Raw genomic sequence first — 13714 nt, 5'->3', positions numbered from 1 at the left:
AATTTCACTAATGTGCTATTTCTTCACTTCGGCATTCTTCAGAAACAGTTGCTGAAAATAATGAACAAAACTCTAAATGACAAGATTGGTCCTTATGGTTGGTGGAGACGTCTGAGGGAAAATGCTGGATGTAATCGGCGGTCGGCGCTACCAACAGAAACTTCAATGTTTAACATCACCCCGCAGTTTTGACACTACAGTTGGTAGGTCGCTGGCGTTCGCAGAAATGAAAAAACAGGGAAGTCGACGTGAAGAGTTCTGTACAGATCCGATGTGTGACGAAACCAAATGATGGACACATCGGACAACTTTTATTGTATCACTTACATGCAGTTACCAACAAAGTGGTTATCGTCGAGCGTGAAAGTGCATCGTTTTCCCTTCAATCCTTGCGCTAAGGAGGATACGCATGCTGCCAGCTTATTGATGTACAGAATATCTAATAAGAACTCAGTACGTAAATATACAGCTCTAAAACCAGCGGTACGATTACAATGTGCAGCCGATCTTTATATAGGCCAGTACATAGATATTTTCTCCATCGACGTATCGATATTCGATACTTTTTCCAACTTATCGAGGACTTATGATGATATATTTTCAAATATCGATATATCGGATTCCCGACATTTTTGAAAATATCAACAGTCCTAGTTCCGACGTTGCAGATGATAACAGAAGCAAGACCGAAGAAAAATGAAGACACACGATCGTAGGATTTGTCGATCTAGAAAAAGCGTTCGACAATGTAAAATGGTGCAAGATATTCGATATACTGAGGAAAATAGGTTGTAAGCTGTGTAAGTAGGCTGTTTAGGTTTTTATATTGGTAACGCCACGTAGCGCTCTACAGAAAATCACTGGCTGTGCTGTGTGCAATCTGTGGCTGGTTTGCATTGTTGTTGGCTATTGTAGTGTTGGGCAGTTGGCTGTTAACAGCGCGTAGCGTTGCGCAGCTGGAGGTGAGCCCCCCGCAGTGGTGGATGTGGGGAAATGAGATGGCGGATTTTTGAGAGCGGATGATCTGGACAGAGACAGTAAATTTGTAAGACTGGATACATTGTTTGTTCTCTATCAAAATCTTTCATTTGCTAACTATGCCTATCAGTAGTTAGTGCCTTCAGTAATTAGAATCTTTTATTTAGCTGGCAGTAGTGGCGCTCGCTGTATTGCAGTAGTTCGAGTAACGAAGATTTTTGTGAGGTAAGTGATTTTTGAAAGGTATAGGTTAATCTTAGTCAGGGCCATTCTTTTGTAGGGATTATTGAAAGTCAGATTGCGTTGCGCTAAAAAATATTGTGTGTCAGTTTAAGCACAGTCATGTATAATTTTTCTAAGGGGACGTTTCAGCTGCAGGGAAAGACAGGTAATATAAAATATGATCATAGAATGAAGGCTCTCACGACCGGATGACATAGCTGCTAGTAAACCTTTCGGGTTGTAGGGTCGTGGTCCAAGTAACACTTATGTTCCTGACGTTTCGTCCAGAACTGGGGCAGACATCCTCAGAGGCACTCCTCAACTCAGTCTAGCCGACAGTCGGCAGGACTGCGCCTCTTGGACCACGACCTCACATCCCGAAAGGTTTACTACCAAATATAAAATATGTACAAGAATCAACGGAGAATAGTGAGAGTGGAAGACCAAGTACGAACTGCACGAATTAAGGGGGGTAGGATGTCAAACAGGCCGACTTGGAGCAGGAGATGCACCACTAAACATTTAAATTTCCACTATCTATACTTTTACAAATAAATTCATAAAACTTTGTCAGCATGACCAGGAAGGATTCAGAATTCACACTCTTAGCAGTAGAAGTTCGAAAACATATGAATTTTTTTTTTTTTTTTACATGTGAATTTCTTCATTTTTTCACTTACTAATGACAGCATTTGTTGCTGTAGGTACACTTTTCTTCATAAGTAAGAGAGATTCTTCGATGATTTTTGCACAGCATACAAACCATACTTAAAGGTGTATGAAACTCTAGAATTTTCCAAATCTATTAAAAACTGTGGTAAGAATTGAGGTAATTAACTATAAAATTTGTTTTTTTTTTCTAAAGATTAAGTTTTTTCATAAATTAAATAAATTCTAGAGTTTCATACACCTGTGAGTATGGTATGTATGCTGTGCAAAATTCATCGAAGAATCTCTCTAACTTATGAAGAAAAGTGTACCTATAGCAACAAATGCAGCCATTAGTAAGTGAAAAAATGATGAAATTTCGCACGTAAAAAAATTTATTTTGTTATGTTTTCGAACTTCCACGGCAATGGATGTAAATCCTGAATCCTTCCTGGGGATGCGGACAAAGTTTGATGAATTTATTTGCAAAAGTATAGACACTGGAAATTAAAATGTCCTGTGATGCCTCTCCTGCTCCAAGTCGACCCGTTTGACGTCCTACCCCCCTCAAAAAGGGTAGTCTTCGCCCCTGCTGTTCAGTCTGTATGTCAAGGGGGCTATGATAGAAATTAAAAAAGAGGTTCAAGAGTGGGATTAGAATTCAAGGTGAAAGGATATCAATCCTAAGATTCGCTGATGACATTTCTATCCTCAGTGAAAGTGAAGAAGAACTACAGGAACTTTGAATGGTCTTGAACAGTATAATGAGTACAGAATATGGACTGAGAGTAAACTGGAGAAGTAGGAAAGTAATAAGAAATAGCAGGAATGAAAATAGTGAGAAACTTAACATTATAACTGGTGATCACGAAATTAAGGAATTCTGCTAACTTGGTAGCAAAATAACCAATGGCGTACGGAGCAAGGAGGACATAAAAAGCAGACTAGCGCTGTCAAAAAGGGCATTCCTGGCCAAGAGAAGTCCATTAACATCAAACATACGTCTTACTCTGAGGAAGAAATTTCTGAGACTGTACGTTTGGAGCACAGCGTTGTGTGGCAGTGAAACGTGGTCTGTGGGAAAACACAACACATCATTTGAGATGTGGTGCTACAGAAGAATGTTGAAAATTAGATGGACTGATAAAATAAGGAATGAGGAGGCTCTCCGCTGAATCGACGAAGAAAAGAATATTTGAAAAACACTGGGAAGAAGAAGGTACAGGATGACAGGACATCTGTTAAGACATCAGAGAATAATTTCCATGTTACTAGAAGAAGCTGTAGAGAATAAGAACTGTAGAGGGAGATAAAGGCTGGGATACAACTAGCAAATAATTTGAGGACATAGGTTGCAGGTGCTACTCGGAGATGAAAAGGTTGGCACGGGAGGGGAATTCGTGACAGACCGCATCAGCCAGTCAGAAGACTGATGACTCAAGAAAAAAGGATTTTCTCAAAAGTGGGGATGCCGTCCTTCTTCGGTGGCAGAGACATATTAAGAAACAGCAACTTACACAATAGGACTTATTCAAATGTCGTCGTCATCATCATCGTTGTCATAATCATCTTCACCGTCACCAACGCCAAACTATAACGTGTGAGACAGAAGAAGGGAGACTAGAATTTAATGATTCGTAATAGTAAGAAAAGAAATCGACCATGACCGTAAAGGACGGAAAAATTAAATCTCGATGCCCGAACAAGGATTTGAACTGCATTCCTTTCGAAAGTGAATGCTTGTCTTAATTACTGTTCCGCCTCGGTTGCTGAATCTTGGTTGATGATATAAGGAGGATACGAGAATTTGAAGCGTCGACGGTCTTTCACTTTACGCTCGTTGATAGGATGTATTGCCAGTCTGTGTTGTTGATCAAAGACCGTCACTGCAGTAGAGGACAAAAACTATGTTTTAAAAGCTACAATTCAAATCAGTTCACTTTCAAAATAAGCAACATCACAACATTCAGTTTGAAAAGATTACCGAAAAGACTACATTGTTACCTTTTATGCACTTAAGGATCTGCTGTGGATTCTTACCTAAATCTTCCTGTACTCCAAGCAAAGCTTCCGCTCCGAGCTCCCCCTGGTATGAAAACATGTAGTAATAAACTGGAGCCACGTCTTTATACTTCCTGACAGCTTCATCCGTGTTCCAATTAAATAATGCATCAGAATATAGCTAAAGAGGAAAAGAAATGGAAAATCACAGTTGCATTAGTTAGCAGATAGCTTTGTATCATACTACTCCTATTTATTTGTTGCTCATTACACAAAAAAAATTCGAACTTAATGGCTCATCTTCGGACATTGTATCATCCCAGTTCGAAAAAGAGCTGCTGTATTTATTAGTTTCATGTTTTATTCATTACCAAATGTTATTGTTTCATTCCATTGCAAAAAAGAGATTAAATCTGGAAGAGGATATCTGAAGTTGAAGGTGATGAACATAACTGCGATTTTTTACTTAATATTTGAAAGTCATTGACAGTCTATTTTACGGAGTGTCTTAACGCTGCCCATGCACTGATTATGGTTACATTGTTACCTTTTTAGTATGTATGCGGTAGTGCATTACCTAACATGGTCGCGTCATCGTGTGCCTGAAGAGTGTCAGTGATGCGTTTTTCTCAGGTCCGTTCAAATATCTGGAAATCCATTGTATAAAATAAAATTATTCAAATGGTATCAACAATAAAAAGGAATGCAGTAGTCAAAATTTAGTTTGTCATGTTAAAAACCGTTCATTTTTATGCTCTGGTTGGTACCCAAGTCATTACTGCAAATGCAGTGTGATTTTCCTGTTTGTAAAATAAATTTTGAAAATGTAAACTCCAGGGAAATTAAGTGAGGTAAAAGTTTATGCAGAACATGAAATAATAAATATCACCACCCCCCTGTTCTGTTGTCCATCTTTTGTGTCTTTCTAGCACTCTCTTGCCAGAAGGAGATGTACTCACCTAATACATGCCACCGTATTCATTTACATCAACCCATACATTTTCGTTCTTTATTTTCCATGAATTATTTCTTAACAAATCAAAGAAAAGTCACTTCAGTGGACTGCACTGTCGAAGCCTCTTTTTGCATAAGTGTCCAACTTTCGCTTTTATACAGCGAAGTCGATTGTTCTGTGCAGTTTTATTTACTTTCCTTCCTTGTTTTGCTCTTCAAAAGTGTGTACACTGCCCAATTATGAATCTAATAATTAGTTCTATCGTGGTGTCAGTATCACTGTTTACACTTATTTTGCATTCTAGACATTTGAAAATTGGCATTATTGATAATGTTGCGAAACTTAAACTCTTAGTAGGAATTGCGAGGGAGTATATATAATTGCAGCACTTCAGAGTCGCTACCATAAAATACCTGCAGAATCAGATCCTGATAACCATCTAACAGTACAACTAATAAGAGAGTAAGATAAGATCACTGAAGATCCGCAGTGCTTATTAATAGTTACAATTACAACCTGTTGAAGTGGTGGAAGATCTTAATTACAACCTCTTCTCTTTCAATTCTGAGAGAGTCTTTAATAATATCTTACACGCTTACGCCATCCATGTTGTACATTGCGTGTTGGCTATTATCACTACTGCAGGAAGAATAATTAGCGACTAATTTGTTGGTGATCTATTTACAAGGCATGATATTCCAAGTCTAACGTTTGGAATAGATAGATCAGCCTATACTTTAAGTTACTTAGCTGTCTGTTTTGTTAACAATAGATGGATTAATTCCTGTTTTATTTTGGTGTCATATTTTGCTCCTAAGGAATTTGCTCCTGTTGAAACGGCTGGAACGTTGAGTAATTGTTACACAGTAAAGCATTTTTCCATAAATTTCTCAGAAATCACATCTTGAATAGCACACTTACACGAAAAACTCAGATAGATATGTGACTCAGAATTCTAAAAAGATCTGCTTACCTCAGTGGTTTTGCTGTAAGTAAGTTCCCCAGACGGGAAGTAGAAATTGTATATCTTCTCTGTAATGAATTCGACTTGCGGCGACACATCGTAAGATAGAGACATGGGAAGGATTTTCTTGCCGTCGTGCTGAAATTCTTGCAATAGTGTGCTATTTAAGGCTAGAGCTGGAAAACACAACAAGACATAATACCTCTTAGTGCATATAGTTACTAAAGATCAATATCCAAACATTCACAGAAGGTACTGATAATATTTTTAAGTGTCAATTTGTTGTGATATTCATTAGGATATTGGTAGCAATCTAATAAACCCAAAACAGTAACAGCCTTGATCAATTCAGCCAGTATAGCAAATGTGGCCTGACAATGACACGAAATTTCAGTAACAAATAGTAGGATATAACGTCCGCGTTCTCCAGAACTCTACAAGGCAACCGTTCTATTTCCTATGGATCGTAATTCCACGGACATATGGAGACATTCAACATCTACATCTATACTCCGCAACTCTGCTTACGGTGTGCGTGGAGGGTAGTTTGTGACCACTGTCACTTTCCCCCTTTCCTGTTGCAGTAGCAAGTAGTTAGCTGGAAGAACGACTTCCGGTAAACCTTCGTATGGGCTCGAATCTCGCTAACAATATTTTCACGGTCTTTTCGCGAGACACACTAGGAGAGAGCAATATATGAAGTGTTAAAAAAAAAAGTATGATACTTTGAGAGGCGATAGCACTCATCGAAACAAGAAAAATAAGTCCTATAAACATGGATCTGGGATCGCATACTTTCCAAGATAAACGCATGTTCATAGGAAGGGGTGCACGACACTTGGTTGCAGATATTAGCACAGTAGCGCATTGACGCTCCGTCAAATGTGTCGCCAGGGTAGTAAGATTTCTTACTCCCACTTCTCTACCTACCAGTAGGTGGTCTGCAGCCAGTTGTGTGGTTCGAGTCGGGTTGTAGGCTGCGTAAGTTTTCGTCGTGTTAGTGTGCGTTATTCTACAGTATTGTCAACTCAGGGTACGTACTATGGTGTTTTACCGTCTTCCAAATGCGGATTCACTTACTTGTTTATTGTCATTGCACTGTTGTACGTACAAATGGTGTAGTACATTTCTTCTCCTCCACCACTTGTTACCAATGGAAGCCTACTACTCGACAAGTGAAATAGTCGATATGATACTTTGCTATTGTTTAACAAATGGATGCAGCCTGCGAGCCCATGCCCTCTACGCCGAAAAGTATCCACAGCGCAGAGTGCCCTCTGATAAGCTATTTGGCAGACTTTTCCAACGTCTGAGGGACACAGGTTCCCTTGAATCTCGGAAGACTGACAGTGGAAGACCCCGCACAGTCTGCACGCCTGACATGGAGGAGCGGGTGCTACATTCAGTGGAAGAAACCCGAGACCAGTGTGCGACGAATATCAGCAGCAGAAAACGTGTCTCATTCTCTTATCTGTGGAGTACTTCATGAACAACTACCATACCCATATCATCTAGAGTGTGTTCAGGCCCTAAGACCACAGGATCATCATAGCAGACAGCGGCTCTGTCAATGGCAGTTGCAGAAGGGTGTCGCAGATCCACTGTTCATATCCAAGATTTTATTTATCGATGAGGCAGGATTCACGAGAGATGATGTTGTGAACTTCCATACCAGCATGCTTGCGCAGGTTGAAATCCCCTTTTCAATTTAGGAAAGAGGGCATCAACACTGGTTCTCAGTCAACGCATCGGCTGGCGCCCTTGCCAATAGATTAGTAGGGCCATACGTGCTACCAGAAAGGCTAACTCGGGTGCATTATTCGGAATTTCTCATTAATGAATTGCGTACTTTGCTGGAGGCTGTGCCACTGCAGCAACGAATACATATGTGGTTCATGCAGGATGGCCCATCAGCACACTTTCGTCACAATGTGCGCGAACACCTGACACGACATTTCAGAACCGCTGGATTTGTCGTTTGGTTGGGGAGGGGGGGGGGGGGGGAGGGGGGGGCGGCACACCTTGCCCTTCTCGTTCCCCAGATCTCAGTCCCATAGACTTTTGGTTATGGGAACATTTGAAGGAATTGGTCTATACGACGCCAGTCAACGATGTCCGGACGCTACAATGTTGCGTCTTCAATGCGTGCCAGCAGTTACAGCAACAACTGGGTATACTACAAAGGTGTGTCATTCCTTACGCCAGAGGGCAGAGGGGTGCTTGTCATGAATGGACGCCACATTCAACACCTCCTGTAAATCGTTGTTTATCGCAAAAAGTATGCATTTCCGGACCCATGCTCATTGAGCTTATTTTCTTGTTTCGATGAGTACTACCACCTCTCAAAGTATTCGCCGCGTTTTTTTAAACATCCTGTACTTGTTGGCTCTTCTAGGGACGCACTGACTCACAACTTTAACAATAAACTATACCGTGATGCAGAACCTTTCTCTCGCAGCATCTCCCACTGGAGTTGGTTGATCGTCTTTGTGACTCTTTCATGCTTACTGAATGAAACTGTAACGAAACGGAAACGCGCTGAGCTTCTTTGGACCATCTCTATTTCATCTATCAGTGCTATCTGACGAGCAACATTCAAGTATCTTTCGAACCAATGTTTTGTAAATTACTCTCTTTGTTGATGGACTACATTTCCTGAGGATTGTTCCAATAAATCTCATTCTTGCATCCACGTTACTCGCAATTAATTTTATGTGGTCTTTCCATTAAAATCCGTAAATTCGTATACTCCTAGATATTTTATGGATGCAACTGCTTCCAGTGGCTGTTCTGCAATTGTAGTTTTACAATAAAGGGTTTATTGTGTCCATGTATTCGCAATACGCTGCATTTGTTTATTGTGAGGGGCTGCACCAAGCGTCGATCATCTCCAGGTCTTCCTACATTTCGCTACAATTTTCTAGCGTCGCGACTTCTTTGTCTCCAACAGCATCATCCACGTACAATTCTCCGAGAGAAAGAGAGTCCAGTTGTTTTGGTTCTTTCATTGTACAAATCCTACCACAAATATCCTAATATTGAACTAATCAGATGCTTGTGTCTTAAACACAACATCGTCAGCATAGTACCTCGACCAATGGGCGGCCTCGTTCAGAATGTCATACGATAGGACGCAAAAGCTATGATAAGGATTTTGAAGCCATTATGTGTAACAGTCTCAGTCTACAGGCTGTACTAGCAGTTAAAACCACAACAACAGTATATTAAGCTTCAGTTTATTTGGGAAGCATGTCAACACTGAAAGAAACGTAAATGTCTTTCCTTCCAGAAACTGCTAATATACCATAGCCGATGCATTACGTGGAAAATAATACTGTGTGCAGATTATGAACAATTATTCATATTACGTAACTAATGCACACGGCATCTCGATCTATATCATTATAACTTCCACCATATCACCTATCTGTTATCATTGTCGTCAACATAGCGAAAAAAAGTCACCTGCTGTGAACAAGCATCCTTCATCTTTAGTGACCCCTACCAACCACGGTAGAGCTGTGTGGCGTTCCAAGTTCAGTGGATGTCTGGGTAGAAACGCGCCTTTCCGGTCAGCCTCGACTGTTGGCCGGAATGGTATAACAGGAGTCAAGAACGACGCCTGCAACAAAATCATAAACCCATCATGATACAGTAATGCTCTAGCACAGAAGTCATAATAAAAATGCGTTAAACGCTGGGAAACTAATCTACAGAAAAAATGCATTACTTGCTTTGATAGGCGCTCTTTATTGCAACCATCTCTATTCATCGAATTCCTATAATCGTTAGAACCTCAAACATACTTTTATTTCATTTCGCCTGAAAAAAATTTCACGCGTGTGCCATGTCTAGCCGGTGAAGAATATCTATCAAACGTATCAGTTAGTAAATATCACATTTAATCCAAGAATATCTTAGCATGACTAGAAAAACATAATGATATGGTGAATATTATATTCCGTATTCTTCTATCCCCAAAGATGTCGCAGAGAGAGACAGAGAGAGCAAGAACGTTACGTGTGGAATTTTCTTTATAAGTCACTTACTTTTTACTTGTTTCAATTACTTATTTTGATAATTACTTAACTGTTTCGAAAGATCTGTCTTACTTATCAAGCCTGTATCCGTCAAGAGTAGATTCGCTATAGAATAACATAAATCAGTTTTGATTTTAAGATTATTGTGAATACCACTTTCACTCTCAAACTGCAATGAATTGATGGCATCAAATGATACCAGTCAGTGACTACACTGTGTCCCATTGGTATTACCTACAAGTTAAACGGATAGTTACAAATTTAAATGCTTAAATTGATAAATATAGGAGCTAAATTTATAAGGTGTCTTAATATGGATATCGGGATGTTATTCTTCTCTAGATCTCGCTCCTCTAACTCAGAATAAAATTCCGATTGGGAACTGCACAGCAAGACGACATAGGCATGAAACTATTCACTAATCAAGGTACATTGTTTTAGTGGGGAATCGCGATATAACTATATCCTCCCAGTAGTGTTTTATGATTTTTTTGTAGTATACCAACCAACAACGGATATTATTCATTTCTTTATCTTTCTTATTCTTTATTCTTCCAATGAACGGCGAAAGGGTATAGTCTTTACTTGAGATTACCAAATATTCTCGAGATTAAGTCCGCAAATCGACAGTGCTGTAGTTTGAATGGAATAACTATACGTAAACCGACTTGTAGCGAGACAAATTGCGGCTTGATAAATACGGCTTTAAATTTTTTTCTTCCTTCTTCTTTTCCTGGAGAAGTTCTTAAAACTACATTTAAAGCCAATATCCACCAATTCTAGGCGAAATCATAGTTGAGAACGCAGTGCAAGCTGAGTTTACACCAGGACTGAAAGGGAACTAGAGATAATAGATTTTTGCAGTGAGCACAGTTTAATCACTGCAAAAAGCTGGTTGAAGAATAATGAAATAGATTTGAATACGCGGAAAAGGTCTGGAGACACGAGGGGTTCTTGATAAATTACGTAATGGTGAGACAGAGAAACCGAATTTTAAATCCAAAACGTTTCCAGGAGTGGAAAAGGACTCTGACCGTACTTTATTGGTTATGAATTGCAGATTAAAACTGAACAAATGTCAGAAAAGTACGAAATACTGGAGGTAAGACCTAGATGATTTGACGGAGCTAGAGGTTGTTGAGAGTTACAAAATAAGCATTAGAAAACTTTCGACTGAAACTTTGGAACGGGACACAATAAAATACAAACTGCTATCTTTCAGAGATGAAGTAATGAAAGAAACTATTAACTATTTGGCAAAGAATCAGAATTCAATAGAAATTCTTGTCTAACACATGATATATTGAATTTAATGGACGAAAGGAAAAGATATAAAAATAAAGTCTATGAAGTAGAAAAAAAAGTAATATACATATCTACAAAGTGAGATTGACAGAAGGGGCAAATCAGCAAAGAAAGAATAGCCAGAGGAGAAATTTAATCCTGTAGAAGCATGCAAAAAGAGAGGTGACCTGAATAACATAATTGGAGAAAAATACAAGCATCTGTACGAACGTCAAGGGCTCATATGGGAAGTTAGTTCTTGTACAGAAAGGAAAGCTGAAAGGATGAAGGAATTTACTGAAGGGTATATAAAAGAAAGAACAGTATTATGGAAAGAAGAAAATGAATTATGATGGTATAGAGGATGCAATAGCCGGCCGGTGTGGACGTGCGGTTCTAGGCGCTTCAGTCTGGAACCGTGTGACCGCTACGGTTGCAGGTTCGAATCCTGCCTCGGGCATGGATGTGTGTGATGTCTTTAGGGTAGTTAGGTTTAAGTAGTTCTAAGTTCTAGGGGACTGATGACCATAGATGTTAAGTCCCATAGTGCTCAGAGCTATTTGAACCTTTTTTTTTTTTTGAGGATGGAATACTGCGAGAAGTATTTGGCATATGACTGAATGACCAAAAGATGCATGGAGTACACTACGTTCCCTCGGAACTATTAAGATCCTTGGGAAAACCAATAGGGACAAAAATGTTCCATCTGGTATGCAAGATATGTGTGACAGGCGAAATACTGTCAGCCATCAAGAAGACTAATAATCGCAGTCCAAAGAAAGTAGATTCTCAGCGGTGTGAGTATCACTGAACTATCAGCTTAATAAGCTACTGTCAGAAAAATGCTGACACCTAATATCTACGGAATAATGTCAAGACTAGTAACAGCCAACCTGGCTGAAAATCATTTTGGATTCTGGACAAATGTAACACATCAGAAAAGAAATGAAAAAAACGCAGGTGTACGGATATAGCAACTATATATTTACAAAAAGGTTTAACAAAGTTGGCTGGAATACACTCTCTGAAATTCTGCAGTTATCAAAAAAAAAAAAAAAGGTTCAAATGGTTCTGAGCACTGGAACTTAGAACTACTTAAACCTAGCTAACCTAAGGACATCACACACATCCATTCCCGAGACAGGATTCGAACCTGCGACTGTTGCGGTCGCGCGGTTCCAGACTGTAGCACCTAGAACCGCTCGGCCACCCCTGCCGGCTCTGTAGTTATCATGGATAAAATACAGGAAGCAAAAGGTTATTTACAACTTGTTCAAAAACCTGATTGCAGTTATGAGAGTCGAAGGACATGAAAGGAAGGCAGTACTTGACAAGAGAGTGAGATACTTCATTCCCAATGTCGATTAATATGAAGCTTAAGAAAACAGTGCATGGAGAGCTGCATCAAACCAGTCTCAGGAGTGAAGACCACCACAACAACAGCAACAAGGAAACAGTAAAGGAAAACTAGCAGAAATGTGAAAAAATTATTAAAGATTAGGAAGAAGAAATAAAAACTTTAAGGTTTGTCGATGACATTGAAATCCTCTCAGGTAAAACGAAAACCTTGGAAGATAATTTGAACGAAACGGATAGTACCTGAAAAGAAATTGTATGGTGTTCATCAATAAAAGTTTAACAAGGGTAATGAAAAGTAGTCAAATTAAGTTAGGAGATGCTGAGGGAATTAGATTAGGAAATGAGACAGTAAAAGCTTCAGTCGAGTTCTGCTGATAGAGGCAGCAAACGTAACTGATGATGGCAGAAGAGAATATAGATTGCCGACTTACAACAGCATAACAAGCTTTTCTGGAAAAGATGAGTATCTTAAAATTCAATAAAAATTTGGGTTTTAAGAAATATTTCCTGAATTTGTCTGGTGTTTAGCCTTATACAGAGGTGAAAAGTTCTTGACAAAAATTACAGGCAGGGAGAGAACAGAAACCTCTGAAATGTAGTCCTAAAGAAGGATGCTGATGGGTATATCAGATAACTGATAATAAGATACTGAGTCGCTTAGGGAAGAAGTAAAATTTATGGTACAAGTAGACTAAAAGCTATATTCTGAGGCATCGAGGAGTAATCAGTTTGTTAGTGGGTGGTAGTGTGGCAGGTAAAAAACCTGCAGTGGAAGACCAAAGCCTGGCTACAGGTGGCTGTAGGATGCAACAGCTACGCAGAAATGAAGAAGCTCTCACTTGGTGGACTAGCTTTGCGAGCTACATCTAACCAGTCATCACAATGAAGACCACCACAACTAATATCAACAACACTGCTGTATGCATTTTCTTGTAACACTCAAACAATTCCAATTCAAAATTTTGCAATAAACATCCATTTCTTTAAAATATTTTCGATTCCATAACTTTCATTTCTGTGTATCCACATTGTGTTTATCATTACGGAATGTAAGTGATGAAATAATACTTATCCATTGTTAGTACTAAATAAAAAAGTTGAGCAAAGGATAATGATCACTTTGGAGTAAAATAAAAAATTCTAAAACTCGAATTTAATTTAACGGAAAGAAGTGATACAGTATTAAAAATCAGAACAGTGCTTCTGCATAGTCCCTGATCGACGGCAATTAAACACTGCTATGTCCCTGGCAACACAGCGATG

The 13714-nt window shown here is 39.2% G+C and overlaps 1 protein-coding gene across 1 annotated transcript in view; it reads right to left on the bottom strand.

Moving 5' to 3' along the window:
* Window positions 1-13714, bottom strand: part of LOC124606736 (fatty acyl-CoA hydrolase precursor, medium chain-like) — an 86868-nt gene that overhangs the window by 21059 nt on the left and 52095 nt on the right. Inside the window, exons 6-8 of the mRNA XM_047138768.1 lie at window positions 9234-9390; window positions 5778-5944; window positions 3889-4030 (exon numbers count right to left, since the gene is read on the bottom strand). Of these exons, the coding sequence (XP_046994724.1) occupies window positions 3889-4030; window positions 5778-5944; window positions 9234-9390 (466 nt within the window). The remainder of the gene's footprint in view (window positions 1-3888; window positions 4031-5777; window positions 5945-9233; window positions 9391-13714) is intronic.

The sequence above is a fragment of the Schistocerca americana genome, chromosome 3, assembly GCF_021461395.2.
Source record: "Schistocerca americana isolate TAMUIC-IGC-003095 chromosome 3, iqSchAmer2.1, whole genome shotgun sequence".
NCBI lineage: Eukaryota > Metazoa > Arthropoda > Insecta > Orthoptera > Acrididae > Schistocerca > Schistocerca americana.
The sequence above is the reverse complement of the archived record's forward strand: the minus strand, read 5'-3'. Positions and strand labels throughout refer to the sequence as shown.